The sequence below is a fragment of the Psammomys obesus genome, unplaced genomic scaffold (genome assembly GCF_907164565.1).
Source record: "Psammomys obesus unplaced genomic scaffold, mPsaObe1.curated_primary_1811, whole genome shotgun sequence".
NCBI classification, from domain to species: Eukaryota; Metazoa; Chordata; class Mammalia; order Rodentia; family Muridae; genus Psammomys; species Psammomys obesus.
The window spans coordinates 7,764,782-7,791,749 of NW_026596039.1; the positions used below are offsets into that span (position 1 = coordinate 7,764,782).

The 26,968-nt window shown below is 44.2% G+C and overlaps 1 protein-coding gene across 5 annotated transcripts in view; it reads left to right on the plus strand.

Moving 5' to 3' along the window:
* The first annotated feature begins 24,643 nt into the window (after nt 1-24,643).
* Nucleotides 24,644-26,968, plus strand: part of Sik3 (SIK family kinase 3) — a 205,875-nt gene continuing 203,550 nt past the window's right edge. For all 5 annotated transcript variants that reach the window (XR_008721798.1, XM_055621928.1, XM_055621929.1 and 2 more), the window contains exon 1: nt 24,644-24,932. Coding sequence is in view for 4 of the 5 variants with exons in the window: in XM_055621928.1 (XP_055477903.1) it covers nt 24,660-24,932 (273 nt within the window). In the remaining variant the exon portion in view is untranslated. The remainder of the gene's footprint in view (nt 24,933-26,968) is intronic.

Genomic DNA, 26,968 nt, shown 5'->3' on the forward strand with positions numbered 1-26,968 from the left:
CCCATTCTTTGCTGGTGAAAATGCCAACCAATTCAGTCACTTTTCAAGAAACAAAATGAAGTGTCACTGTGTGAATCACAGTCACTTGCCTCTGTAATTATGTAAATGAATTTTAAATTTATGTACACACAAAAACATGCACATGGATGTTTATAACAGTTTTATTCATAACTGCCAAAACTAGGAAGTAATCAAGATGTTCTTTTTGGAAAATGTATTTATTGGGTGTGGGTGTGAGTGTGTGGGTGTGGGTGTGGGTGATGATGTGGGTGGATATGGTGTGAGGGTGTATGTATGTGTGTGTGAGTGCAGTATGTATGAGTGTGTGTGTGTGTGTGTGTGTGTGTGTGTGTGTGTGTGTAGTAGATGCATATACATGTGTGAGCAGATATGCAGGGCAGGTATGGAGACCAGGAGAGTATATATTGTGTGCCCTCATCTAGCCTTATTCCTGACCTCTTACTGAACCTGGAGCTATTCAGTCACCTGCAAGCCCAAATGACACTGTTTCCGCTCCCCCATGGCACTAGGTTTGCAGGCACATGTGGTCTCTTTACATGTGTGCTGGGACAAAAACTCAGGTCCCCATGTTTGATCAGCCAAAGCTCTTACCTGCCAAGCCAACTCTTTCGCTCCATAAAATGTTCTTCCATAGGAGAATAGATAAACTGTGGTACATCTATGCAGTGGAATATTGAGTGCTAAAGAGAAACATGATGTATTAAGCGAAAAAAGACATGGCGATGGACTAGAAATGGTGGCATATGCCTTTAATCCCAGCACATGGGAAGCAGATGCAGGTGGATCTCTGTAAGTTCCAGGATAGCCTGGTCTACATAGTAACAGCCCAGCCAGGGCCACACTGAGACTCTGTTTAAAAAAAAAAAAAAAAAAAAAAAAAATCACAGGCAGGCGGATCTCTGAGTTCAAGGCCAGCCTGGTTTACAAAGCAAGTTCCTGGACAACCAGAGCTACACAGAGAAACTGTATCAAAAAACAAACAAAACAAAAAAATTCTGAAAAAGGCACAGAGAAAAAAACTTAATGACTATTAAGTGAAAGAAGCCAATCTAAAACAGTTGTGTATTATATGATTCTAATTATACTGCAAATTTTGAAATATTAACAATAAAAAAATAAAATCAGTGTTTAGGTTGGGGAGGACAGGGGAGACTCGCAGATAGAAGAGGGACATGAGTGGTGGAGCTGGGAGTAGGTCCTTCAGAGCCCTGCTTCCTGTTTGTGCAGTCAGCCTATATATTGTAAAACTCTGGCCCCAACTTCCATGATAAAGCATCAATTTTCTTAACTGATTGACGACCATGAGCTTGCTCCAGGACTTTGAACATCTCATAAAGGAGACAAATTAGAGGAAATTGAGAAAGTTACTAAAGTGCTGCTGCATCTTGGAAGCTGTTGGTCAGAATGCCTCTTCGTGGCTACGCGTCCTTGAAGCTGCAGATAGGTTGTTGCCACCGTATCAGAAACTAAGGCACCGGGGGACTCTCCCACCCACCACAGACATATACTAACAAAGGTCTGCATTCTCCTCTAGTGAGTTTTTCTAGAGGATCATGGGAAGACATAAATACAAGAGAAATCTTACCTACCCTTATTTGGGAGGGGAAAGGTTCATCTTTTGCCAGCTATGAGAGACACTCATCTTATATTCATAAAAACTCCTTTAAAAATCTCAAATGTGGAACTCAGTGTGCTGCTGCCCTACTACCTTGGAACAATGCACTTTTCATCTCTTTTTGGGGTTTATGTATTTGTTAAATAAACTTCTACTTAAAGTAACTCTCTCTCAACAGTTCTGTTCTTCAAGAAGACAAAAGGCAGGTTGGGGAGATGCTCTGTTGGTAAAATGCTTAGCATTCAAGGGTAAAAACCCAAGCTTGGCCCAGCAGCACATGCCTGTAATACCAATACTGGGGAAGCAAAACAGGAGGATCCCAGGGGCTCACTGGCCAGCCAGTCTCACCAAATAGGTGAGCTCCAGGTTTCATGAGTGAATAATCCTGTCTCCAAAGGAGCAAATGAGGCCTCCACAGACACACACATGCACACTCCCAAAAACATGCACACATTAGCACAGAGAAAACAAAAACTGTGAGGCCCTAGAACAAGACAAACAGCAAGGTGATTTTTTTTCTTTTCCTTTTTTTTTTTTTTTTTTTTTGTTGTTGTTGTTTTGTTTTGTTTTGTTTTGTTTCAAGATATGGTTTCTCTGTGTAGCAGCCTTGGCTGTCCTGGATTTGTTTTGTAGACCAGACTGTCTTCAAACTCAGAGATCTGCCTGCCTCTGCCTCTCTGAGTGCTGAGCTTACAGGCAGTGCCACTGTGCCTAGCAGAATGTTGTATTTTATGTTGGTTTTCTGTAAGCCTAAAAAGACTTAAAATAAATAATAAGCAAATTCTATTAAGGGAAATGAAACAACGGTCAGGTGGCTGTAATCCTGCATTCAGGGGCCCAAGGAAGAATGTGGGTGGTGAGTTCAAAGTGGGTCTGAGCTCCACAGCATGAGGCTGTCTTGTAAACAAACTACCTAAACCAAATCCTTCTGGGAGCTTGTGTAGGTGTTCATGTACTTTTGGGAAGCCCAAGAAGAAGTTAAGAGTTTTGGTGGTAGGGTTATAAGTAGGGCTCAATGGAATATTTTGTATTTGTTATTGCTGTGTATGTATGAGTGTGGTGTGTGTGCTGTATGTGTGTAATGTGTGTGTATGTGATATGTGTGTGGTGTATGATGGGTGTGGTGTGTGTAATAGTTTATGTGGTGTCTGTGTGTGTGATGTGTGGTGTGTGTAATGTGTGTGTGTTCCATGCCTTGGTATACTTATGGAAACCAGAAGACAACATTGCAGGGTGTTCTCTCTCTCCTCTTCTTTGTGTGTTCTGGGGATGGGAACCTGAAGACCAGGTGAGGATCTGATTTTTTCCACTTCACTATGTTTAGGGTCTCCTAACCCAGCATGTAGCTATCCCACAGCAACATACACAGAGTTGTGTGCAGGTAAAGCCCTGCCAACAGCTGCTTCACCCTTCTTGCTCTAATTCAAAACATCTCCCTCACTTCAGAAGGGGGTGAGTGGCCATGGAAAAGGAGTTTGCTGGGAAAAGAGCCAGCATCCCAGGGGGCAGGCAAGTCGTCCAGCACTTTTTTTTTTTTTAAATGGAATTCCTAGCTTTGACCCAATCATTTTAGCAAATCATGTAGAGACTCCAAAGCTGGAACTGAATAAGTTGCTTGTAGTCTTGACAGAGGTAGGAAAAATGGAGAGTAAGACTCTATTTTTGTTTGTTTTATCTATACCCAGGTGGGTTTTTTTTGTTTAAATGTTTGTTTTGTTCGATTAATTTTCAGTTATTGGATCAGAATTACTAAACCAGAAGTGACAGAACCCTTTGATCCCAGCTACAGTGGAGGCTGATGCAAGAAGTTAACGTTGTCCTTGTAGACTTAACTTGGAGACCTTGTTTTTAGAAAGGCTGGGATGTGGCTCAGTGGCAGGTGGGTTCAATCTCAGTACTGGAGAAGTAGAAGAAAATTGCTGTGGCAAATCCCCCAGATGCTTGTTATGGAGATTAAGAGCCCTTGAGCCCCTGAGCACTTTCTTCTCTTTGTTGACATTCAAATGCCACCTTATAGGTGTGGAAAGTTTTAGGCTTGGATTTTTCTTTGTGTGTTTTAGAAAGGTCTTGCTCTCTAGCCCAGACTAGCCTGAAACTGTAGCTCAGGCTGACCTTGAACTCATGGCAAGGATGGGATCATAGGCTTGAACCACCACAGCTGGAACCTTTCATTTTTGTTCATTGTATTTGATTTATTTACTCTGAGGCTGGACTGCTAGTGATGTCTCTGCTATGGGACAGGCAGCACAATCCTTTCCACCCAAGGAAAACTGTGAGGACATTTGCCTTCTAGTTCATACAGTCATCTTTAAAAGAAATTAAGACCTAGAAAGGATCAGTCTTCTCCCTACCCACCTCCCTTCATCCCCAGTGTATCAAAGATGTAAAGAGAGTCTCTTACTTTGGAAGACAGAGTGTTGCTTATGGCAAACCTCAGACTACTTGAGATTTATTGCTGCAGGTTCTCTGAGCCACCCTGGCAACCACCTTTGCAGGCATATTCATGGGAAAAGGCCATGGAGAAACTAAGTCTTTTGTCTCTCCAGCTAGCACTTGTTTCTGACTTTTCTTTAAAATTAAATATATATATATATATATATATATATATATATATATATATATTTGTGTGTTTGTGTGTATTGTATGTGACTATGAATGTACATGTATGTGGAAGTCAGAGGATAACTTTCAGGAATCAGTTCCCTCCTGTCACTATGTAAGTACAGGGGATTGAACCCAGGTCACCAGGCTTGGTGGCAAGTATCATTTCCTGATTTGTTGTCTCATTGGCTTGTTTCTGACTTTTCTTGGGTGGCATAAGGGACTTAGTACAACCTATCTACCAGGGACTAAGTTAAATATTCTGTTTCCATTAAACCCCCAGGACAAGGCAAAACACAAAGAAAGCCTGTTTCCTTCCATTTATTTATTTATTTATTTTAAGTGGAAGTAGGGAGGGTTCTGGAAGTAGGGATTGCCAGAACTATCCAGAACTACCTGCCAGGGAAACTCAATGCCTTGCTCACATTTTGGCACTGTAGTACCAAAGACCTATGATGTGCCAGGAGGTCACATCAGCACTCAGGAGGCAGAGGCAGGTGGATCTCTGTGAGTTCTTGGATAGCCAGGACTACACAGAAAAACTCTGTACTGAAAAACAAAACCAAACAAAAAACCACCTTCCAACTGTAGACAGGCATGGTGACTGCATCAATCAGGATTCTCCAGAGAAAAGAACCAAGCTGGGTGTGGTGGTGCATACCTGTAATCCCAGCACTTGGGAGACTGAGTCAGGAGGATCGGGAGTTCCATCCAATGTTACATCTTAAATTTGAGGCTAGACTGGGTTGCATGAAAACCTTTTGTGTGTGGGGGGTGGGGTGGGGGTGCTGGAGAGATATCTTAATGAGGAAGAGCAAACATGAGAACCTGAGCTTGGATCTCAGCCCCTCTGAAAAAGCTGGTCGGGACTACACAGTGCCTGTAATTCCAGCATTGTCTGAGGCTGAGGCAGGAGAATTGTTGGGCTTGCTGGCCACCAGCCTAGTCCTAGGCTCAATAAGAGAACCTGTTCCAAAGGAATAAAGTAGAGAAGGACAGAGAAGGACACTCAGTGTCCTTTCTGGCCTCCAAGAAGGTGTGTATTTACACACATGCCCATACACTACATAGCTGTACTCACATATCCTCATCCAAGTTTAAATGGGGAGGTGGGGAGAAAACCCAGAACCAGTGGGAAATACACACAGGTGTATGAATGGTTGTCTCCTAAGATTATGGAGATCATGCACCACCTGTTATATGCAAACTAGAGGCCTGGGAGAGCTGGAGGTGTAGTTCCAGGTCACGCATGAAGGCTTGAAAACCAGGAATGCTGTATCTGAGGGCAGGTGGGAAGGATAGCATAGCTCAAGCATACAGGGCAAATAACTTTTCCTCTGCAATTTTGTTCTCTTAACTGATTGCAGGAAGTCCATACATAATGACTAGGGCAAATTTTCTTTCTCAGTCAGCTGACTTAAATGCTAACCCATTTGGCAACACCTGGATGGGCAAGACCACTCAGTGAGTGAAAATTCCTGCCTCTAAGCTTGACAGCCTGAGTTTGAGCCTCAGGAATCACGTGGTGGAAGTCAATAAGCAGCTCTCATCTGGAAACACCCTTTTAGGCACATACGTTTAGAAACAATATTTTATTGACTGTCTGGGAATTCCCTAGTGTGCTCAAGTTGACATGATAAGCCATCACAGACCAGCATGGTGGCTCATCAGATACAAGTGCTTTTTGTGCAAGCCTAAAGCCCTGAGTTCAGTGTGCTGGGACCCAGGTAAAGGCTAGATGCAGTGGCATGCATCTGTAAATCCAGCACTCCTATAGTGAAATGAGAGGTGGAGATAGGAGAGTAGCTGTCTGGAGTACATAACACAGTGGCAGAAACAAGAAAGACTGCCTTGAAACATAGTGACCTGGTTTCTCTATAGTAATCCGTTGACCTACATGTGGGTGCCATGGCCTGTGGGTGTCTCCCAATTAATTAATCAATTAATTTTTAAAAACAGGCCAAGACAAGGTTAATTTAAAGATTCAGTTACTATCTTCTCCATGATGCCAGCAGTTCCATTCTACTAACTTTTTAGTGATTTGAAATGACATTGCACTATAAGGACCTTTGCTCTTTTCTCCTTCAATGGTTTTAGCAGTTCTAAGGGCTGTGCAACATGCTTCCTTCCCAAAATAGCCAAGTACATTACAGACGTTACTGCTGCTCTGAAACACTCTGTTAACACTGCTTTGTCTCATGCTGTTTGGCAGAGTAGTTCCTGCTAGGGACTGTCGCCACTCTGCTGGGAACAATGCACACTGCTGTACTTGGTTATTGTGCTGTGGTTCTCACTGGCTATTGGCACCTCTGCAGGCTGGCACTACCACAACAATGTTCCTTCTCTTGGGGACTTTCGAATTCTCCCTTTGCTGCAGCAAGAGCCTTCTGGATATCAGCACCTGTAGCAGGATAGGGAAAACAAAAGCAAAAACCTCCTTTAATCCTCTGCCCAGTGAGCTCCAGGGATCCTCCTGTCTGCCTCCAAGGGCTGGGATGACTCCCCAGTGCTTGCAGAAGGTTCTGCTTTTACACGGGTTTTCCTGTACTTTACAGACTGAGCCATCTCCCCAGGCCAACCCTGAACTAACATTCCTGCTTCCAACTCTCAAGTGCTCAGATTGCAAATGTGTGCCACCTCATGCCACTAGAATTTTTTTTTTTTTTTTTTTTTTGTTTTCATTTGGTTTTTCAAGACAGGGTTTCTCTGTATAATAGGCTATCCTGTACTCTGTAGACCAGCCTGGCCTCAAACTCAAGAGATTTATCTGTCTTGGGATTAAAGGCAAGCACCACCACCACCCGGCTTTCCCACTATTTTGTATTCACTGTGTATAGCCATGTTGCCCTGTCTTTTGTGGAAACTCACTTCTTCCCATTGTTGCTCTAGTCTGTCTCCTACAGGGAGGTGAGTCACATTAGCTCATTCTAGTTCTTTCCCCAATTCATACTTCCCAGTCCACTCAGGAAGAGGTCTGACAGGTGGCTTTTAATAGCTGGGTGTGTAGCTGCAGCTCTGCAGCTGTGAGATATTAGCCTTAGAAGTAGAGAAATCGCACTCTTCTCCTCCAAGTTAACCAGACACTACGTAAACACACAGCCCTAGAAAACAATTGTAGGGCTGAGACAGCCTCCAAACCAGAATGAAGGTGGCAGTCCTTGAAGTCTATCAACAAGGGAAAGGCAAGAAAGAGAAGACATGGTTATGGCTATTGAAGTAGCTGAGCTGCTCATAACCATGAAAGACTCTTCCCAGACTCCAGGGATGGGAGTGCTGTTTTCCCAGGAATAATGGAACTAGTATATGGCCCATTAAGTCTGCCCATTAAGCAGATGAAGCACTGGGTTGTACCTTTGAGGGATCTCGTTCAGAAAATTGCTAAATAGGAATGGAAAAAGAGAGGAATAAGGAAACCTATTAGTTTATAAGCTGAACACACACACACACACATACACACACACACACACACACACACACACACACACATCTAGGAATTATCCTATATAAAGGATTATGATCCCCTCAGAAGCTATAGACTGTCAAGTAAAAAGCCCCATACCAGTTAAAGGGTACCACATCTCAAGTTGTTGGTCAGAGGTATCTGACCAACATATACGTAGAGACTCCCCAGACAATACAGGCTATTGCCATTGCTCTTGGTTGCTAACCAGAACTTGACTCTATTGCTGGAGACATCACATACATTAGTCAAAGGACATAAAGAAACCAAGTTGTTACCAACCAGGAGGCGTCCTTCCTGTTGGCTTGCTTTCACAATGCTGGAGGGTGAAATGTAGGCTACTGGGACATGGACTTGGGAAACAATGGTAACCTAGCTGTGAATCCTGTGAATTACAATAATGACTGTCATGGCAAAATATGCCAGGTACAATAGTGGCATGAATGTTACGGTGGTAACCAATTGCTTTCTGCTTGGATTTAAGGCTCACTCCATAGGAGCAAACACATGCCTGGTGTTGTAAATCTGGCCAAGAACAGTTGGAGAGCTCATGGGTCCCTGGGATGAACCTATTGTTATTATTCTGATAAATAAACACAGTGTCACACTGTCTTCTAAATTCATATCTCTCTCCTTAAGATGAGTGTTACTCTCAGATTTCTCCAGAAAAGTTTCTTTATTCTTGGACAGTGGTTAACACAGAAACTCCCAAGTGCTGAAATTGCACACAGCCACAGATGGGAGTGTCAGTGAGGTACTCAGCCACAGATGGGACATCTAACACACACACACACACACACACACATACACACACACACACACACACACACACGGTTCAGGAACCATCATGGTAGGAGGAGTCAAAAGAGAGGATTTTGGGGAAACAGTGTTTCTGGACATAGCAAGACTGTGGTACTCATGAACTCACAGCAGCTGTGGTTGCCTACACAAAGTCAAAACAGTCAACATTCTAGCATGGAGGGGGAAGGTGTTCATGGGCTTCCACCCCTAACTGAGGAGCTATTGAGAGCTGATGGTTTCTAGAGGAGGGAGAGTCCGTTTTCTTTAAGGGTGTAGCCCCTGGCAGGTCAACCACACTTCAGTGAATGGCCCCACACTCAGGAGTAAATGGACAGTCTAAGTTGGACTCAATGGGTTATTAAAAGGAGGGGAAGGGAAAAGACACGAAGTTGGACATTGCAGAGAGGTAGGATAGACTCAGAAAGAGTTAAGGGGCAGTGTGTGTATTTGTGTGTGTGTGAGGGAGAAGGGAGAAGAGGAGAGAGAGAGTGAGAGAGGAGAGAAAAGAGAGATTGAGAAAAATAGATCCTGTATGTGGTAGTCACAGGACAACATGTGGGAGCCAGTTCTCTCCTTCCATAATGTAGATCCTGGTAATTTAACTCAGGTGGCTACACATAGACAAAACAAATACCTTTACAAAATAGCTGAGCCATCTTGCTCTCCCTCCATGTTTAATCCCAAGGTGTTTTCTCCAATGTGTCTGCACCATTTTACATTCCCACCAGAAAGGCATGAGTGTCTCAATCTCTCCATATCTTTGCTAATACTTTTATTTATTATCTGTCCTTTTTGTCATCACAATACTTTCAATATGTGCTTTTTATTTGTTTGTTTGTTTATAGTCAGGACTGGCTTCAAAGTTACTATGCAGCTGATGATGACTTAGTTTTCAACTCTCTTGCCTCCACCTCCCAGTGTTGACATTACTTGCATGTTCTACTGGGCCTGAAGTATTTTTCTCTCATCTTGTAGGTTCTCTTTTTCACATTAAAAAAAGGCCTGAAGTGGGAATCGGGCTCCCTGGAACTGATGTTACAGATAGCTGTGACCTGCTTGATATAGGTGCTTGTTGTTATAAAAAACTAAATCCCAAATCTTTTGATTTTTACCTATGAAGACTCAGAAGCCAAATGCTGAGGTGAAAACCTACTACCTCAGAGAGGCAGAGAAAGCACCTAGCTGAACTTTCTACTCAGCTCATGTCCCAAATGGAAAAAGCCAAAAGCCAAAAGCTCAAGGCCAAAAAGCTTGCTAGCTCAGCTGGAAGCCCAGGAGGAAAAGGCCTGCTAGCTCGCCCAATAGCCTAGGAGGAAAAAGCCAAAAAGCTCTTTGTTCTTCTCCACATTATCTAAATGCTCTTTTCTCAAAGTCCCTCCTTTCTACTTAATCCCTATCAGCTGGTTTCTTGCTCTGCCTCTTGACCCAAGGTTAACTTTATTAAATCCTGTGTACAGAAAGCTCATGGATTAAAGGTGAGTGCTAGGGCTGAGCCAAATCACAATCACCTGTTCACAATAAACAAAAAGTTTTTTGATTAAAGGTGTGTTTTAGGACTGAACCATACCAAACAAGAAACAGGTTTTTATAGTTTACAATCCTGAGGTTCACATTGGGATCAAGTAACCTGCAACAGGTCCTGGGAAATGAACTCAGGCCCTGACCCGTTCCCTCCCCCCACCTCTCTCTTTTTCTCTTTCTAAAAATTATTTACTAAAAAACTGTGTTGGGTGGTAGTGGCACAAGCATTTAATCACAGTACTTGGGAAGCAGAAGCAGGTAGATCTCTGTGAGTTCAAAGCCAGCCTGGTCTATAGAATGAATTTCCAGGACAGCCAAAGCTAACCATCTTGTGGGAAAAAAAAGATATTGTTATTTTTTAAAGATTTATTTATTATTTATACAACATTCTGCCTGCACATCAGATCTTACCATAGATAGTTATGAGCCACCATGTGGCTGCTGGGAATTGAACTCAGGACCTTTGGAAGAACAGCAAGTGTTCTTAACCTATGAACCATCTCTCCAGCCTGACATTATTATTTTATTATGTTATGTGAATGAATATTTTGTTTGCATGAATGACTGTGTTCTACATATGTGCCTGGTACCCACAGAGGCTAGAAGAGCATGAGATCCTGTAACTGTTGTTACACATGGTTGTAAGCCTTCCTGTTGGTGCTGGGAATTGAACCTGGGTCCTCTGGAATATCAGCTAGTGCCCTTAACCACTAAGCCATCTTCCCAGCCCAAGATAAGTTATTTCTACTATAGTCCCAGGCTGGCCTCCAACTTGAGATCTTTCTGCCTGAGCATGGAGTGCTGAGATTATAGCTATATGGCACCATATTTGGCTCTCTTTCTACTTTCTTGATGATATCATTTTTGGTAGAAAATTTGTATTATTTATTATTAATAATAAGATTATTAAGTTTGGTGTCTTAGTCACTGTTCTATTGCTATGAAGAGACACCATGACCATAATAAATCTTAAAAAGGAAAGCATTTACTTAGGCCTGGCTTACAGTTCAGAGGTTTAGTCCGTTATCACTATGGCAGGGTGCATGGTGGCACACAGCAGACACGGTGCTGGAGAAGTAGCAGAAAGTGACACTAGGCCTGACTTGAGCTTCTGAAACCTCAAAGCCCACACCTAGTGACACATTTCCTCCAACAAGGCCACACCTCCAATAATGCCACTCCCTACGAGTCTATGGGACCATTTTCAATCAAACCACCACACCTGGTATAGTGGCATCTATAACCTTAGCATTCAGTTGGCTGAGGCAGGAGGCCTTAAGTTTGAAGGCACCTGGGCTGTCTGAAACTGTCTCAAAATATCAAAAGTAAAGAAAGACAATGAAAGTGAGAGCTGAACTGAATGTGATGACACATTCTTTAATCCCAGCACTCAGAAAGTGAGACTTCCTCTCAAAAAAAAAAAAAAAAGAAAAAAATCTGAAGCCATTGTTTTGGACAAAGCTCCTACAGTAGGCTCAGACAGATTTTGCATACATGGATCAATCATTATGGAGTACCCCAGATATTATGTATCAATTTTATACAAATAAAAATGAGTCATTCATACTAATGTTCTAGTTTACCAAAGTGAAACAAAGTTGCTATCTGACCTTCTGAGAAATGAGAAGGATAAGACAGACATTTCCCAAACAGGCCAGTTGTAAACCTGATAACAAACTTCTATTCCCCATAATTTTCCCCTTGCCCCAGAGATGGGATTTCTCTGTTTAGTTCTGGCTGTCTTGGAACTGGCTCTGTGAACCAGGCTGGCCTCAAACTCGGAGATCTACCTGCCTTTGCCTCCCAAACTGGGATTACAGGCAAACACCATCCCACCATCACCCATTGATTCCCCTTAAATTTTCTGAGTAAGGTAACCTGATGTAAGCTGTATTTCTACTGTTCAGGCTTTTTGCCAATGCCTTATAAGATAAATAAATGAAATGACTAATTTGATTGTTTTATTTTTGCTTTTTTCAGCCTTTTCTATCTACGTAACTAACCTCCTCTTCTTGGCTTATTGGAATACTTTTTCCATTTTATGAGATATTGTCCTCTTTGAAATTCAAAAATAAAAGCCATCAAGGATCAGTGAGATGGTTCAGTGGGTAAAGGAGCTTTCAAGGCCAGTCTGGCAACCTCAGTTCAATCTCTATAACTCATCAAAAGGTGGAAGGAGAGAACAGAAAGTTCTCCTCTGACCTACAGCCAGACAGACACACAAATACATTAAAAATAAAAATAATTAAAGTTTTTTGTTTGTTTTTGCTGTTGTTTTTTTCTGAGACAAGATTTCTCTGTATAGCCTTGACTGTTTTGGACTTGCTTTGTAGACCTGGCTGCCCTTGAACTCACAGAGATCTGCCTGCCTCTGCCTCCCTGAGTGCTAGGATTACTGGTGTGTATCATTGCTTCCATCTGACTTATTTACTTTTATGTGCATTCATGTTCTGCCTGCATGTGGGTCTGTGTGAGGGTGTCTGATTTCCCTGTTATAGGACTTGCAGAAAGTTATGAACAGTCATGTGGGTGCTAGGAATTGAACCTAGGTTCTTTGGAAGAACAGCCAGTGTTCTTAACCAGCTATCTCTCCAGTCCTTTTTTTATTTGAGATAGTGTTGCAGAATATTTTATCACACTGTGAACCCTAAGATAGTGATATTTAGTGCGAAAACCTGTTTTTAGTGGTGTGACTCAGCCTTAGCACACACCTTTAATCTAAGAACTTTCTGCTTAAACAGGATTAAAATAGACTCAACCATAGGTCAAAAGGTGGAGCAAGCAACCAGTTCACAAGAAATGAACATAGGATTATTAAGAAAAAAAAAAACATAGAGGGAAAGAAGAGGTTAGGAGGTTGGATAGAGAGACACAAAGGAAGTAGAAGGGAGGGACATTCAGTTTAAAGGTTTTTTGAGATAGTGTAGGTGCCTTCTCTGTCTCTCCAAGCTAGCTTTCACTCCAGTATCTGGCTCACGAATCTTTATGGTAAAACCAAATGATTGAGATTTTGTTAAAAATAAGACAGCTCTGTGTAGCTCTGACTGATCTGGAACTCACTAGGTTGATAAGGCCTCTATCTCTGAGTGCTGGGTTTAACGGCATGTGCCACCAAGCCCTGCACAATATTTCCTTTTTCTGATGCAGGTTTGCACCTGTTGCTTTAGCATATGTGGAGGTCAGAGGACAGCTTTCAGAGTAAGATCTCTCCTCCTACCATATGGTCCCTAGGGGACGGGAGAGGGAATACCAACCACCCTACTCAGTTCCTCAGACTTGGCAGTTGAAGCCTATACCCCCTGGACAATCTCACCAGCTTGCACCTTTATTTTAACTTAAATTTTATTTCATTTGGGCTGAAGATGGAGCTCTGTGGCAGCATCATTGCCTAACAGGTATGAAGCCTGAGTTCCAATCCTAATAAGGCAAAACAACAACAAAACTCTCAACAATAGGAACTTACTACGAAATATAAAAAGAAGCCAGTGGGATGGCTGTAATCCTAACCCTAGAGAAGCTGAAGAAGGAGTGATGCGTAAGCCAGATAGTCTAAGCTATAGAATGACTAGAAATAAGAAAGTAAAAAAAAAAAAGGGTGGTCAGGTGAGGTGGCACACGTCTGTAATCTCAGCACTCCAGGAGGCAGAGGCAGGTGGATCTCTGTAAATTCAAGGCCAGCATGGTCTATAGAGCTAGTTCCAGGACAGCCAGAGCTACACACACACACACACACACACACCCCTCTCTTGAAAATAAATAAATAAATAAATGAAATGGGTGGAAAAAGTTCTGCAGTTAAGAGTGCACACTGCTCTTGCAGAGAAGCCAAGCCTGCTTCCCAACATCCATATCAGGCGGTTCATAAGTGCTTGTAACTCCAGCTCTTCTGGCCTCCATTGGCCTCAGACTCACAAAGATTCCGGCTGCTTCCATACTCCTGAGTGCTGGGATTAAAGGGGTGCACCCCCATGTTCCCTCAAGTCAGGTTTTATGCTTGTGTGGCAAGCATCTTACCATTACCCATCTCCCTAGTCCCCATTGTACTTTCTTTCTGGCCATAACGCAATTGCTGCATTTGGATTTCAAGCTCCTGGCTCCTGGCGTGGGCTTGTGGTTTTCCAATTGCCTGAAGTTTAAATAGAAAGACTTAGTGGGCCCCTGTAAAGCACAAGCGGGCAAAATGTACTGTAGCCTTTCACCAGCAGGTGTCTCTGCAGACAAGGGAAAAGGTTCATTTGGTTTTACTGGGGCCTCAAAGGAAGCAAAGAGACATTGTTCAGCTCCTACAGAAGCCAGTCCCAACAGCAAAACGTGTGCTAGAACATCAGCTGGAAACACTGGTGGAAAACCCAAGTAACAGTCACTCAGTGCAAGAAGCAGAACATCAGTCTTAGTTGGGAAAACAGGCAAAGGTTTGGACAGGAACACTTAGGACCCAGAGGCAATTCCCAAGGCAGACACTACACAATGGAGACACCTTGGGTAGGAGAGAGGTGAAGAGAACTGGGTGCAGAGCCAGAGACACAAAGGAAAATTTCCAAGTATGCCTTTATTTTTTGTGACATGCTTTGACTTCCTAGAATCTTAAGTATGCTTTTATTTATTCGAGACGGAGGTTTTTGCGTGTGTGTATCGTCCTGGCTGTCCTGGAATGCTCTGTATACCTGGTTGGCATCAAACTCAGTGTTCTGCCTGCCTCTGCCTCCCAAGTGTTCTGTTAGAGGTGTGTGTGTCACCACTGTCCAGGTGGTACACTTTTATATTTAAGGGAAAGGATCTAAATACACAAGACTCTAGCCAAGACAAGTGGCATACACCTGTGATCCCAGTATTTGGAAGGTAGAGGTAAAAGGTTTAAAAGGTTAAGGTCATCTTGGCTTTATAATAAGTTCAAGGGAAACTTGGGCTATGTTAGACCTTGCCTCAAAATCAGTCAACCTACTCTCCAAAAAGACTGGGAACATGGCCCATTCAGCAAAGTACTTGATACGCAAAATACCAACCAGGCCAGATTTTGATCCTGAAGAACACACTTGGCAATACTGTAATCCCAGTTCTGAGGGGAGCAGAGACAAGGAGGATGCCCATGGCTTGTTGGCCGCCAGTCTGGCTAGCTCCAGGTTTGGCAAGAGACCTTATCTCACACAATAAGGCAGAGGCAGAGATTGAGAACAATATCTGCCAATGCCCTCTGGCCCCCACACATAAGTGAATGCATATACACCACCACCGCAGCCAACAACAACAACAAAATATAACAAAAAAACCAACATGTCTAAATCTTTCCAGGATTGCTGGCACAGCTTGTACCCCTCAACTGCAGGAGGATAGTGAGTTTGAGACTAGGTGCTGGGTATAGAACAAGACCCTGTCTCAAAAAGTCAAAAGCAAGCCCTGAGTGGCAGAGCACACCTTTAACCCCAGCACTCTGGAGACAGAGATAGGAGGGTCTCTGTGAATTCATGCCCAGCCTGGTCTACAAAGCCAGTTCCAGGTCAACCAGGGTTTCACAGTAAGACTTGTCTCAAAATAAACATACACACACATAGCCCAAAACAAAATAAAAATAGTAAAATATTAATATATGTTAAGCAGCACAGTTTTCATTTGGGCAAAAGAAGAGACTTTCAAGGGAAAAATGGATTTTATTCTTTTTTTTTTTTTAGTCTTAGTGGTTTCTTATTTCTTTATTTTATTTTTTTGAAAAAAAAATTACAGTTTGTCCAATTTACATCTCGATTGTAGCTCCCTTTTTCACCTCTTCCTGGTCCCACCCTCCATCCCTCTTTCTCCCCAACCCCTGTCCCCTAGCCCACTGAAAGAGGGACACCTCTGCCCTCTGACCCTTATCAAGTCTCCTCAGGATTGCCTAGATCAGGGATGGAGATACCTCCAGAAGATCTTTTATTGTACAGGATTGTTTTAGACATTTTGGGTTTTTTGTTTTTCCATATGAAGTTTCTTTCAAAGTCTATAAAGAATTGTGTTGGTAATTTGATGGGAACTGCACTGAATTTGTAGATTGCTTTCAGTAAGATGGCCATTTTTACTATGTTAATACTACTGATCCATGAACATGGGAGATCTTTCTATCTTCTGATATCTTCTTCGATTTCTTTCTTCAAAGACGTGATTTTTTTTTTTTTTTTTTTTTTTTGTATAATCTTTGACTTGCTTGGTTAGAGTTATACCAAGATACTTCATGTTTTTTGAGGCTATTGTGATGGGTGTTGTTTCCCTGATTTCTTTCTCTGTGAAATTTTTTATGTAGGTCTTTATGTGAACATGTTTTAACTTCTGTACAAAATGTACAGGCTTATAATAGCTGGATTATATGAAAAGTATGTGATCAATTTTTAAAGAAAATATGAACTTCTGAAGCCGTCTTGCCATCTCACTCATCAGGTATGAGAGATTCAATTTCTTTGAATCTTTGTCAGAATTTGGTATTTTCCTTAATGTGGTTAGTGGTTAGTCTAAGACTGGTGTAATGATACCCCGTTCTGCTCTTAACATATTTTCCTGAGGGCTAATGTTAAGTTACACTTTGTAGGGGGCCTTACACTTAGACTCGGCTCCCGCACTGAATGAGGCCAACATACCAAACCACAGTTGGGTGAATTAACAGCAAGTAACATGGCTAGTGTAGAAAGTCCTCGAGGCAGGCGACTGGTTGGGATGTGAACATCTAAGGAAATGGACTTGGCTACTGCCAATTTGTTTTCTATGACTCATTTTTATTTTCCTATAGGTGCCGTTGGCCATGTGGTTGGTGGTCTTAGAACCTGCTTTGGACCTAGAAGCTGTCTGATTGGGGCTTCATTTGGATTTTATTCTTGAGACAGGATCTCACTATACAGCTCTGATTGTCTTAGAACTCACTACGTAGACCAGGCTGGCCTTGAACTCACAGAGATCCACCTGCTTCGACTTCAGAATACTGGGATTAAAGGCATGAACCACTATGCCTGGCTTAAAAAAAAGCTTTTGGCATAAGTATTTGAGATCTGATCAAATAAGGATACCTCAGCATAAGGTACATACATGTTTATGGGGAAAAAGTTGTCCTGGATGGATTTTCTTCTCTACTAAATATTACAGTGATAATCTATATCAAATCAAAGATGGGAGCTAGAGAGTGTACCTCAGTGGAGAGACTGCTTTTGTATGTGGCAGGGCCTGGCTATACACATCCTTAGCACTGCAAAAACCATCACCGCTGAGGAAACCCCCAAAGGGTGATTTAATCATTTATTAGAGGAGGATGCTGAGACTGAATACTAATGCAGTCACATGTAAACATGTAGAAAGCCAGTAAATGGCATACCCCTTAACCCTACCCATTCTGGAAATTGAAGCAAGACTGCTTGAACCTTGGGCAGGAGATGGGAGCAGGCCAAGCAGGGAGACTGAAAGGCTAAGTGATGGTGGGTTATGCCTTTAATTCCAGTACTCTGGAGGCAGAGGCAGAGGCAGGCAGATCTCAGCATTTGAGGCTAGCCTGATCTACATAGTAAGTTCCAGGACAGCCAGGGCTACCTAGTAAAACTTTGTCTTAAAAAAACAAAACAAACAAACAAACAAACAAAAAAAACCCAACTAAAAACAAGCAAGAAAAAACAGTGGTAGGGTGGGGCTGGAGAGATGGCCCACAACTAAAACATCAAGAAATATGGGCTAGAGAGATGGCTCAGTGGTTAAGAGCACTGTCTGCTCCTCCAGAGGTCCTGAGTTCAATTCCCAGCACCCAGCCCTCTTCTGCCTTGTAGGCACACATGCAGATAGAGCACTTATACACTAAAAAAATAAATAAATAAAAGTGGGTCGGCCCAAGTTGTCCTCTGGATCTCGATATGTGTGCTATAGAATGTGTGTGCTCCCCAAAATACAGCACAAACACAATAATACCCACACTGCAAAAATAAAAAATAAGCCAGGCCTGGTGGTACTTTTGGTGGTAGATGGGGCAAAGACAGAAAGATCTCTGAGTTCAAGGTCTACAAAGTGAGTTCCAAGACACAAGGCCGGTAACACAAAAAACCCTGTCTTAAAAACAAACAAACAAACAAACAAACAAACAAACAAACAGGCTAGAGAGATGGCCCAGAGGTTAAGAGCACTGGCTGCTCTTCCAAAGGCCCTGACTTCAATTCCCAGCAACCACATGGTGGCTCATAACCATCTATAGTGAGATGTGGTGTCCTCTTCTGGTGTGCAGGCATATGTGCAGGTAGAACACTGTATATATAATAAATAAATAAATCTTTAAACAAACAAACAGTAGCAGCAGAAGAAGAAAAATCTTTTTCAGAATGCTTGAAGATATTTGGTGTTGATTTATTTTTATTTTTTATTTTTTGGTTTTCTGAGACAGGATTTCTTTGTGTAGCCTTATAGACTCTCTTTGTAGACCAGATTGGCCTTGAACCCACAAAGATTCACCTGCCTCTGCCTCCTCTAGTGCTGGAATTTCTGGCATGCATCTCCAAGCTCAGCTTGCTTGCTTCATTCATTCATTCATTCATTCATTCATTCATTCATTCATTCATTCATTTATTTATTTATGTAGAACTTATTTATTTTATATCTATGGGTGCTCTATCTGCATGTATGCCTGCATGCCAGAAGAGGGCATCAGATCATATTACAGATGATTGCGAGCCACCATGTGATTGCTGGGAACTGAACTCAGGACTTCTGGAAAAGGAACCAGTGTTCCTAACCCTTGATCCATCTCTCCAGCCCCCTGGGGATAGTATTAAAGGATATTTAGTAACTATACAAAATTCTTTAGTCAAATTTTCATGCCTGTACAAAAAAAAGAATGAAAAGAAGCGTCATGCTTGGGGCAACTTGAGGTCAGTCCTTGATGGAAAGCTTCTATCTCCATTCAGGCCCCTCTCTGTGGGGCTTTATCGCTGGAGACCAGGTTATCATCTTTGGCTGTTCAGACCTGTTTCTAGACAGCCAGAGGAAACATACAAACCTGTCTAGGTCAAGCTGGGATTGAAGGAGAGGAGGTAAAAGCCACATAGCTGAGGTGGTGAAATAAAGAAACAGCCTCAACACAGAGAAGCCTCACTTTCAGAGGCATCTCCCAGACAGCAGGGCATTTGGAGTTTTCAGACAATGTGGCCTACAGTGTCCTACTTCCTGTGTGCTGGCAGAATTAGTCAGGTAGAAAGTCCCTTGTTTCAAAATTAGCAGAATAAAAACATTTGGCAATGCTGTGTTTGAGATAGAGACTTTCTGAATAAAGTATACATGTCAGCTGCTCCCAGAGACGCTCTCAGAGCTCTGAAAATCCATGTGGTAATATGGTGAGGACACAGTTTTCTTTCCAGTTGCTGGTGAACTGCCTAGCCTTGAAGCTAACAATGGCCAAGCATGGTAGATGGTGGGATTAGCCTTTAATCCCAGTGCAGAGAAACAGAAGCAATCCATCTGTGAGACTTTGTGGCCATCCTGGTTTATACTGAATTCCAGGCCAACTGGGGCTACATAATGAGACACTGTCTCTAAGCAAACAAACAAACATGGCTCAGTTCTTACAGAGGACCTGGTTTTAGTCCCTAGCACTCACATGGTGGTCGCTCATAACCATCAGTTCCAGGTTCCAGGTGACCCAATACCCTTTCTTTCCTTCCTTCCTTCCTTCCTTCCTCCCTCCCTTCCTCCCTTCTTCCTTCCTCCCTCCGTCCTTTCTTTCTTCCTTCCTTCCTCCCTCCTTCCTCCCTCCCTCCCTCCTTCCTTCCTCCCTCCCTTCTTCCTTCCTTTCTTCCTTCTTTCCTTCCTTCCTCCCTCCCTCCCTCCCTCCCTCCTTCCTTTCTTCCATTTTCTTTTCTTCCTTTCTTTTTGGTTTTTCAAGACAGGGTTTCTCTGTGTAGTCCTGGCTGTCCTGACACTCTCTCTGTAGGCCAGGTTGGTCTCAAACTTGGAGATCCACCTGCCTCTGCCTCTGGAGTGCTGGGATTAAAGCTGTGTGCCACCATGCCTGTCTACTTTACCCTACTATTAAATGTCATGTCTGTGAGATTTCAATAACCCAAGTCAGTCTTCAGTAAAAGGCAGGGACACACGTACTGGGACAATTCATTAGGGCAATGATGTTCTTTCCTAGTAAACAGCAAGACTCCTCTGGGTGTTTTAGAAGCAAAGCCATCTCAGGCATGCTGCTTTCATTCAGACACTTTGGCCCCTCTATCTTCCTTCTGGGAATCCTCAACCTCCTCTTCACCGCTGCTGTTTTAGTAAGTGTTCAATTACTCTAACAAATATATAGGACACTCAACTTTTTTTTAAATTTTATTTTATGTACATTGGAGTGAAGGTGTCAGATCCCTTGGAACTGGAGTTACAGACAGTTGTGGGCTCTCATGTGGGTGCTGGGAATTGAACCCAGGACCTTTGAAAGACAATGCTCTTAACCACTGAGCCAACTCTCCAGCACCCAACTTTTTTTTTTTTTTTTTTGAGACAGAGTTTCTTTGTGTAACCCTGGCTGTCTTTGTAGACCAGGCAGTCTTCTGCCTCTGGAGTACTGGGATTTACACCACAATCCTGGCTAGTCAGCTTTTTGTTAAGTTTCAAATCCAGAGGTGTCTTTTTAACATATCAAAGCAAACGTGACATGACCATCAGGTTCTCCCAGCATCCCTCACTCCCTACCTGTTATAGGGTATGGCTGGCATACCTTGCCCCTACCCTAAACCTTCCAACCCAGGGGCTTCCTTCCTCCAAAGGCTCTTTCCTATATAATCCAGACATTTTTGGTTACCCATCCCTTTTTGTACCTTTGGCCTCCTGGCTGCTGCACCTGATTCTCCTTTTCCCTTTTCCCTGTCCTCAAGTGGTTGGCTGAGTTTAGTCACAACCATTCTGTACTGTCCCAGATGTGTCTGCTTCCAACTAAGCTCTCCCACATATCTATAACAAACTTTCTTCCCCACCATACCTACGAAGATCCATGTCCTTTCCTTTTTATTTTTTTTTTTCATTCACTTTTTTTTTTCCCAGTTTTTTGAGACAGAGTTTCTTTGTGTAGCCCTGGCTGTCCTGTAACTTGCTCTGTAAACAAACTAGAACTCACAAAGATCCCCATGACTCTCCAGAGTGCTGGGATTAAAAGTGTGTGTCTCGCTACTGCCATGACTGCCAGGGTTTTTCATTCACTTTGGAAGAGCCAAGGTTTCTATTGGGCCTGTATCAAGGAAGTACATCATGGAGGGAGCACATGGCAGAGGAAAGATGTTCACTTCGTGGCCAGGAAGCAAGAGAGAGAGGGATATCAATTTCCTAATCCCATAATTCCTTCTAAAGACATGTCAATCACTTAAAGACCTCCCACCAAGTCTCATGTCTTAATAAAGTTTCCACAGCTTCCTAATAATGCCATGTTGGAGGACCAAGCCTTTAACATATGACTTTCATTCAAAATGGAAACTCTTATACTAGGTTGAATCTCAGCTCAGTCACCCTGACTATCAAAGAAACACACTTTTTCTTCTGTCTTATTCCTTCATAAGGATCATAACAACTGGGGAAAGAAGCTCCAAAACTTGGGCTCCAGAAGGTGCCTGGGTCTGGACTCCAGTTTTATCACTTCCTTGCTCTGTAACCTTGCACAATTCCCCTAATCCCTCCACTTCTCATTTTCCTTATTTGCAGAATGTGACTAATAATAAAATATCTCTACAGACATTGTTGTCTTTTCTTTTTTGGAGACAGGATTTCTCTGTGTAGCCCTGGCTGTCCTGAAACTTGATTTGTAGGCCAGGCTGACCTAAAACTCAGAGATCTGCCTGCCTCTGCCTCCCAGTTGCTCGTTCAAAGACTTGCACCACTACTCCTGGCTTGTTGTAAATCTTAAGTGATTCTGTAACTGTAAACTATGCAATTTAATTGGCAAATTGTTGGGGTTATTATTATTCCTTTACAGTGCTGGGGGATTGGGGATTTAGCTCAGTGGTGGAGCGCTTGCCTAGCAAGTGCAAGGCCCTGGGTTCGGTCCTCAGCTCTGGAAAAAAAAAAAAAAAGAAAAAATAACAAAAAGACCAAAAACCAAAAACAACAACAACAAAAAACCAACACGGTAACTAGTACAGTGCTGAGGATTGAACTCAGGTCTCTGAGCATACCAAGCATGTGCTCTGCCATGGCAAATACCCCTAGTCTCCCAAATATTAGTATTAATTGTGATTTACTTCCCAGTTTTAACTCAGTCTTTGTACTCAATATTCTTCAGTTAAACTATTTTTCTTTTTATTTGGTCACCTTTGATGAATTTGCTCACTTCAGATTTTCTGTTTTGTTCTCAGCCAGCAAGTCTTTATGCAGATCTCAGTTTAATGCACCACCTTCTGGCCCCATTCCATAAAGGCAAGGGACATATATATCTCCTTTTTCTAGATCCTCCTGGATGCTTTCTTGAGGTGAGCGATGAGAAGAGTTAAAGAATGAGATTGTGAGTAGGCTCAGGTGGTAGTGTGATTGCATGGTAGAGCGCACAAGAAACCCTGAGTTCGACCCCCAGCACCACAGAAAACAGACAGGTAGGTTCATATCTGTAATTCCAGCACTTGGGAGGTGGATGCGATCATCCTTGGTTACACAGGGAGTCTGAAATTAGCCTAAGCTAAATGAGAACAATTTTAGCTGGGCGTGGTGGCCGCAAGCCCTTGATCCCAGCACTGGGGAGGCAGAGGCAGGTGGATATCTGTGAGTCTGAGGCCAGCCTGGTCTACATATCCAGTTCCAGGACAGCTAGGACTACATAGAGAGCCTCTATTTCAAAAGAGAAATAGAGAGACTTTCCTCAAAACAAAATTTCAAATTATGTCCAGGAGTAGAAGATACTCTGTGAGTGCACAGCCAAGTGGTTTCAGTGCTAATTCTAAGACTTCATGAAAGAAAGACTGATTTTCTTTGCTTCAACAGCAGAGCCCCCTTCTCCCTGCCACCAAGAAGATGGTAAAACTCAATCTGAGGTCCAACTCCTAAGTTATTGGCCTTGCTAAAGGGAGGTAAAGGCCACAAAGTAAGGGATGGCTGGCCATACCCAATCATTCATTGGTACTGAGTGATCCCAATGATAAATAGGCTTAACCAGCCCAAGAAGTAAGGTCCACTTCATCCCTGTCCTTATTTGCTTGTAAAAGAGCCAATTAGTGTTAACTGTGTTGGCAATTTGAAACAGTCACCAGGGAACTGATCCAAGGCAATTGTGGGATGACCCTCTGTCCCATCCTAGTCCCAGCTATTACTCATGTCAGATGGTGTGGGGGGGATCAGAACATTAGGAAATGTCCTTTGGTCAGCGAGAGTAAGTGTGTATTTCCCTTCTCACATAATCAGTGACCTGGATGTCAGTTTTTAATATTGCACAGGCAGAGACCTGACAATTTTTCTGTGCCACGGAGGGAGATACATTAGGTAGATCAGCGCTGGGAAGCATGGGATACTCTTTAAGAGGCACATTCACAGGCTTCTCTCTTCCTTTCCAACAGGCCAAAGGCTATCCCTCCTTTACAGCCCGCTTTCCTGACCCACGAGAGGCAGCTAAATCAATCTGCTTAATAAGGAACGAGGAGCGGGAGGCTTGGTAACAGCTCAGGATGTGGAATGTCAGATAACAGGAGGGCAGAGAGATATGAGTTTTATTGCTGGAATTATTAATTTGATCACCTTTAATGTCCTTGGAGAGTCATTAGTAGGAATGGAATTTATATTATTTACTCATTTTGCTTAACGGATTGCTTATCTTTAAACATGATGTGGGCCTTGAAGCAACGAGCGCATCACTGCTTCTCTAGTACTAACCCAGCAATAGAAGAGGGGCGCAGAAATTCTGACAAACGCTGTCTGTGGAACTGTTCCGAGCCAGGGGTGGCAGGAAGGAAAATGACGTACCTTTTCTGGCCTTCACCCACCCAATGACTGGAATGCGTGTTCGGGCTGGGTTCAACGCCCCTGAATATGCAAACTCTAATTTCCTCAGTCTTCTATGTTCTATGACTGGCTATTTGATTGTACACGGTGATCTGGGTTTTGTAAGAGTTTTGTTGAACAATTCCTCAGCCCTGCTACCAACTTGGTTACAGTTGCTTAAATACTGTAGCTATTCCTGCCTCTGTGGCCTCCAGGGCTAAAGTGGGACAAGGCTGGTATTTTTGGTGATGAGGAAATCCTTTTAAGGGAGGTTTGGTGGCGACTGAACTGGGACACAGGTCGGAGTAGGGATCCCATCGGCGAACTAGGGGCCACGGTTGGGGGAGGTCTGGTACTAGGGTCTCCCATCGCGTATCCCTACCTCGCTAGGCGCGGAGGAAGCTTAGACGTTGCAGACCCGCGACGTTTTCACTGCCTGTTCCCCAGAGGGGGGCACTCGGGAGCCAGCGCCGCAGGAACAGGGACCCACGCGGGAAGGTCGAGTTCGCCCGGTGAGGTCACGGTTGCCATGGCTCCGGGCAGTGACGCGCGTCCGCACGTGACGCGCGGTTGCCATGGTGCCGGGCGCCCGGCGGCGCGGGAGCCCCGCCTCCTGGAGTGACGTCTGTCGGCAACCCCCCTCTTTCGGCCCCCCCGCGCCCCCTCCCCCCCGGCCGGCTCCCCGCGGCCCCGGAGGTTTCACTGCACAACAAGATGGCGGCGGCGGCGGCGAGCGGAGCTGGCGGGGTTGCCGTGGCCGGAGCAGGGGGAGCCGGGCCGGCGGGCCGCCTGCTGCCTCCGCCTGCCGCGGGGCCCCCGGCAGCCCCCGCCGCTGTGCCCCCGGCCGCCGGCCCGTCGCGTCCCACAGCCCCGGCCTCCCGCGGGTCAATGTCTGCTCGCATCGGCTACTATGAGATCGACCGCACCATCGGCAAGGGCAACTTCGCTGTGGTCAAGCGGGCCACGCACCTCGTCACCAAGGCCAAGGTAGTGGCGCTGGGGACCGCGCGGCCGCTGGCTGCGCTGCCCGGGGGGCGTTGCAGGGCGGCGGGGCCGGAAAGTCCGCGATTCCCGGGGACTCGGGTCAGGGTCAGCAGTGGGGACCGGTGGCGGCGGCGGGAGAAGGCAGGGACCTCTCAGCGGAGGGGCGCCGGGGTGGGGGGGGGAGGGCACCGGGAACTGAGCAGCTGGGCACCGAAGGAGTCCTTAGGGCTGTGCGCAGGGTCCTGGCGGGCGGGCGGGCGGGCGGGGGGGGGGGGGGGGGGTGGAAAGGGGGCGTTGGAACTCTCCGGGGGCCGGCGGACTGCAAGCCAGAAAGACTCCGGAACCAGCAATTAGGAAACCATCAGAGAATGAGGGCAGGGGCATATGAAATGTGGACCACAGGATGGGGGAGACGCTAAAACTGGCTGCCTCAGCCTTCCTAGGGAGGGCTGGGGAACGGACAGAGGGTATGCAGTGGGTGCAAGGCACCAGGAGATAAGAAGGACCTGGCACCTATGACAGAGATAGAATCCACGTTTGATTATTTAAGACTGATAGATGGTGTCAGTTGGAAGCCCGAGTAGTATACTTCATTACTGGAGGAAGCAGTGAAGAAAACGGGGAAGGGGGGAAAATGGAAGGGACCTATGACCAGATGTCCCAAGGGTTCTGGGTTTCTAGCTAACCAAGGGTTAAACAATTTAGGATAGATGGTTTGCTGGTTATTTTTAGTTGTCAGAGGGTCTGGAATTGTGGGCTTTGTAGAGCTCAGGGTGGGCTTTTCAGTGGAGAAGGGAACCGTGGGATTGACACTAGAGAATTACACTCATTTGGGCCCTTTGGTTCCCAAGGGATTTGAGGAGCTGTAGTAGTGAAATTGGCCAAGGTCAATTAGGAAACCATATATGTATACACATAAAATATTTTTTAAGGAAATAGAGGTAGCACTTTTATATAGCCTTCTTCATTAAGAGTATCGAGGAATCCTTTAGTTTTGATGGAACCCACAAAGCCCATTTGAATTCCTGATTATTCTTTGCTCAGCACCTCACATGAATGGATACTTTTAACATATTCATTCATTGTGTTTAAAACAGTAGCTTGAGTTTGTCTTCAGTTTGGCTAATGAAAAACCTTTACCACTTAGGCAGCTTCCTACGGAAGCCACACCGACTCCCCTCACCTGGTCACCCTAGCCTCTGGTTATCTTTGCCTACCTTGCTTTGGCTTTTATGGCAGTCACTCCCTGCCAGAAGCTGATTGACTTATCTGGGCCTTTACTCCTTATTTGCAACCTGAAGTTCCTTCCCTTGCCTTTCTCCGTCAAAGACTACAAGGGGCCCTTCTTCCTAGGGTGGCTGGCGTGTGGCGGTGGAGGGGTGATTGGTCAGTTTCACTTCCTCTGGTGGGACCCCTTCAAGCCATTCTGTCAGTTTTTACCAGAGGGCCTCAAGTCTTCAGACCCAGCGACCAACTCAAGTGCGCCTCTCCTGTTGCAATCCCTCAGACCCGCAGCTGTAGTTTGAGCCTTAGCCCCATAGCGTGTGGAGCCCTGTTTACTGTTGGCCAAGTCAGGCTTGTGTTTACAAACAACATGCCGCCATTCCTTGCTGCTTCTCCCCCTCCCCATTCCACCTCTGCCTCTGTGATTATTTTTGCTCTGATCTCTGGGAAATGGACTCCACAAACATAATTGGTTGTCTGGCTATGCACTCTATGGTTTAAAGAATTTTGAATCATCCAGCTCTTAGATACACCAAAATATTGATTAAAAAAAAAAGATCTATGACAAGCTGGGTTGAGTGTCTTATAAACATAATTGCAAACAGTTGATTCTTGGCTTTATATATGAAAGGGACATTTCTGTCTTCAGTAGTCAGCAAAGCCGGGTGCCTAATTATGGTTGGTCTGGCTGCTTTCTAGTGTGTGTGTGTTTCAGTTTTTCTCTGAGACCGTGGTATCCTTTAGGACTGCAGCCTTTACAGTATTGGCTTGTTTATAGACGGGTGTCACTGTTTATGTTGGTTTTTATCTTTGAT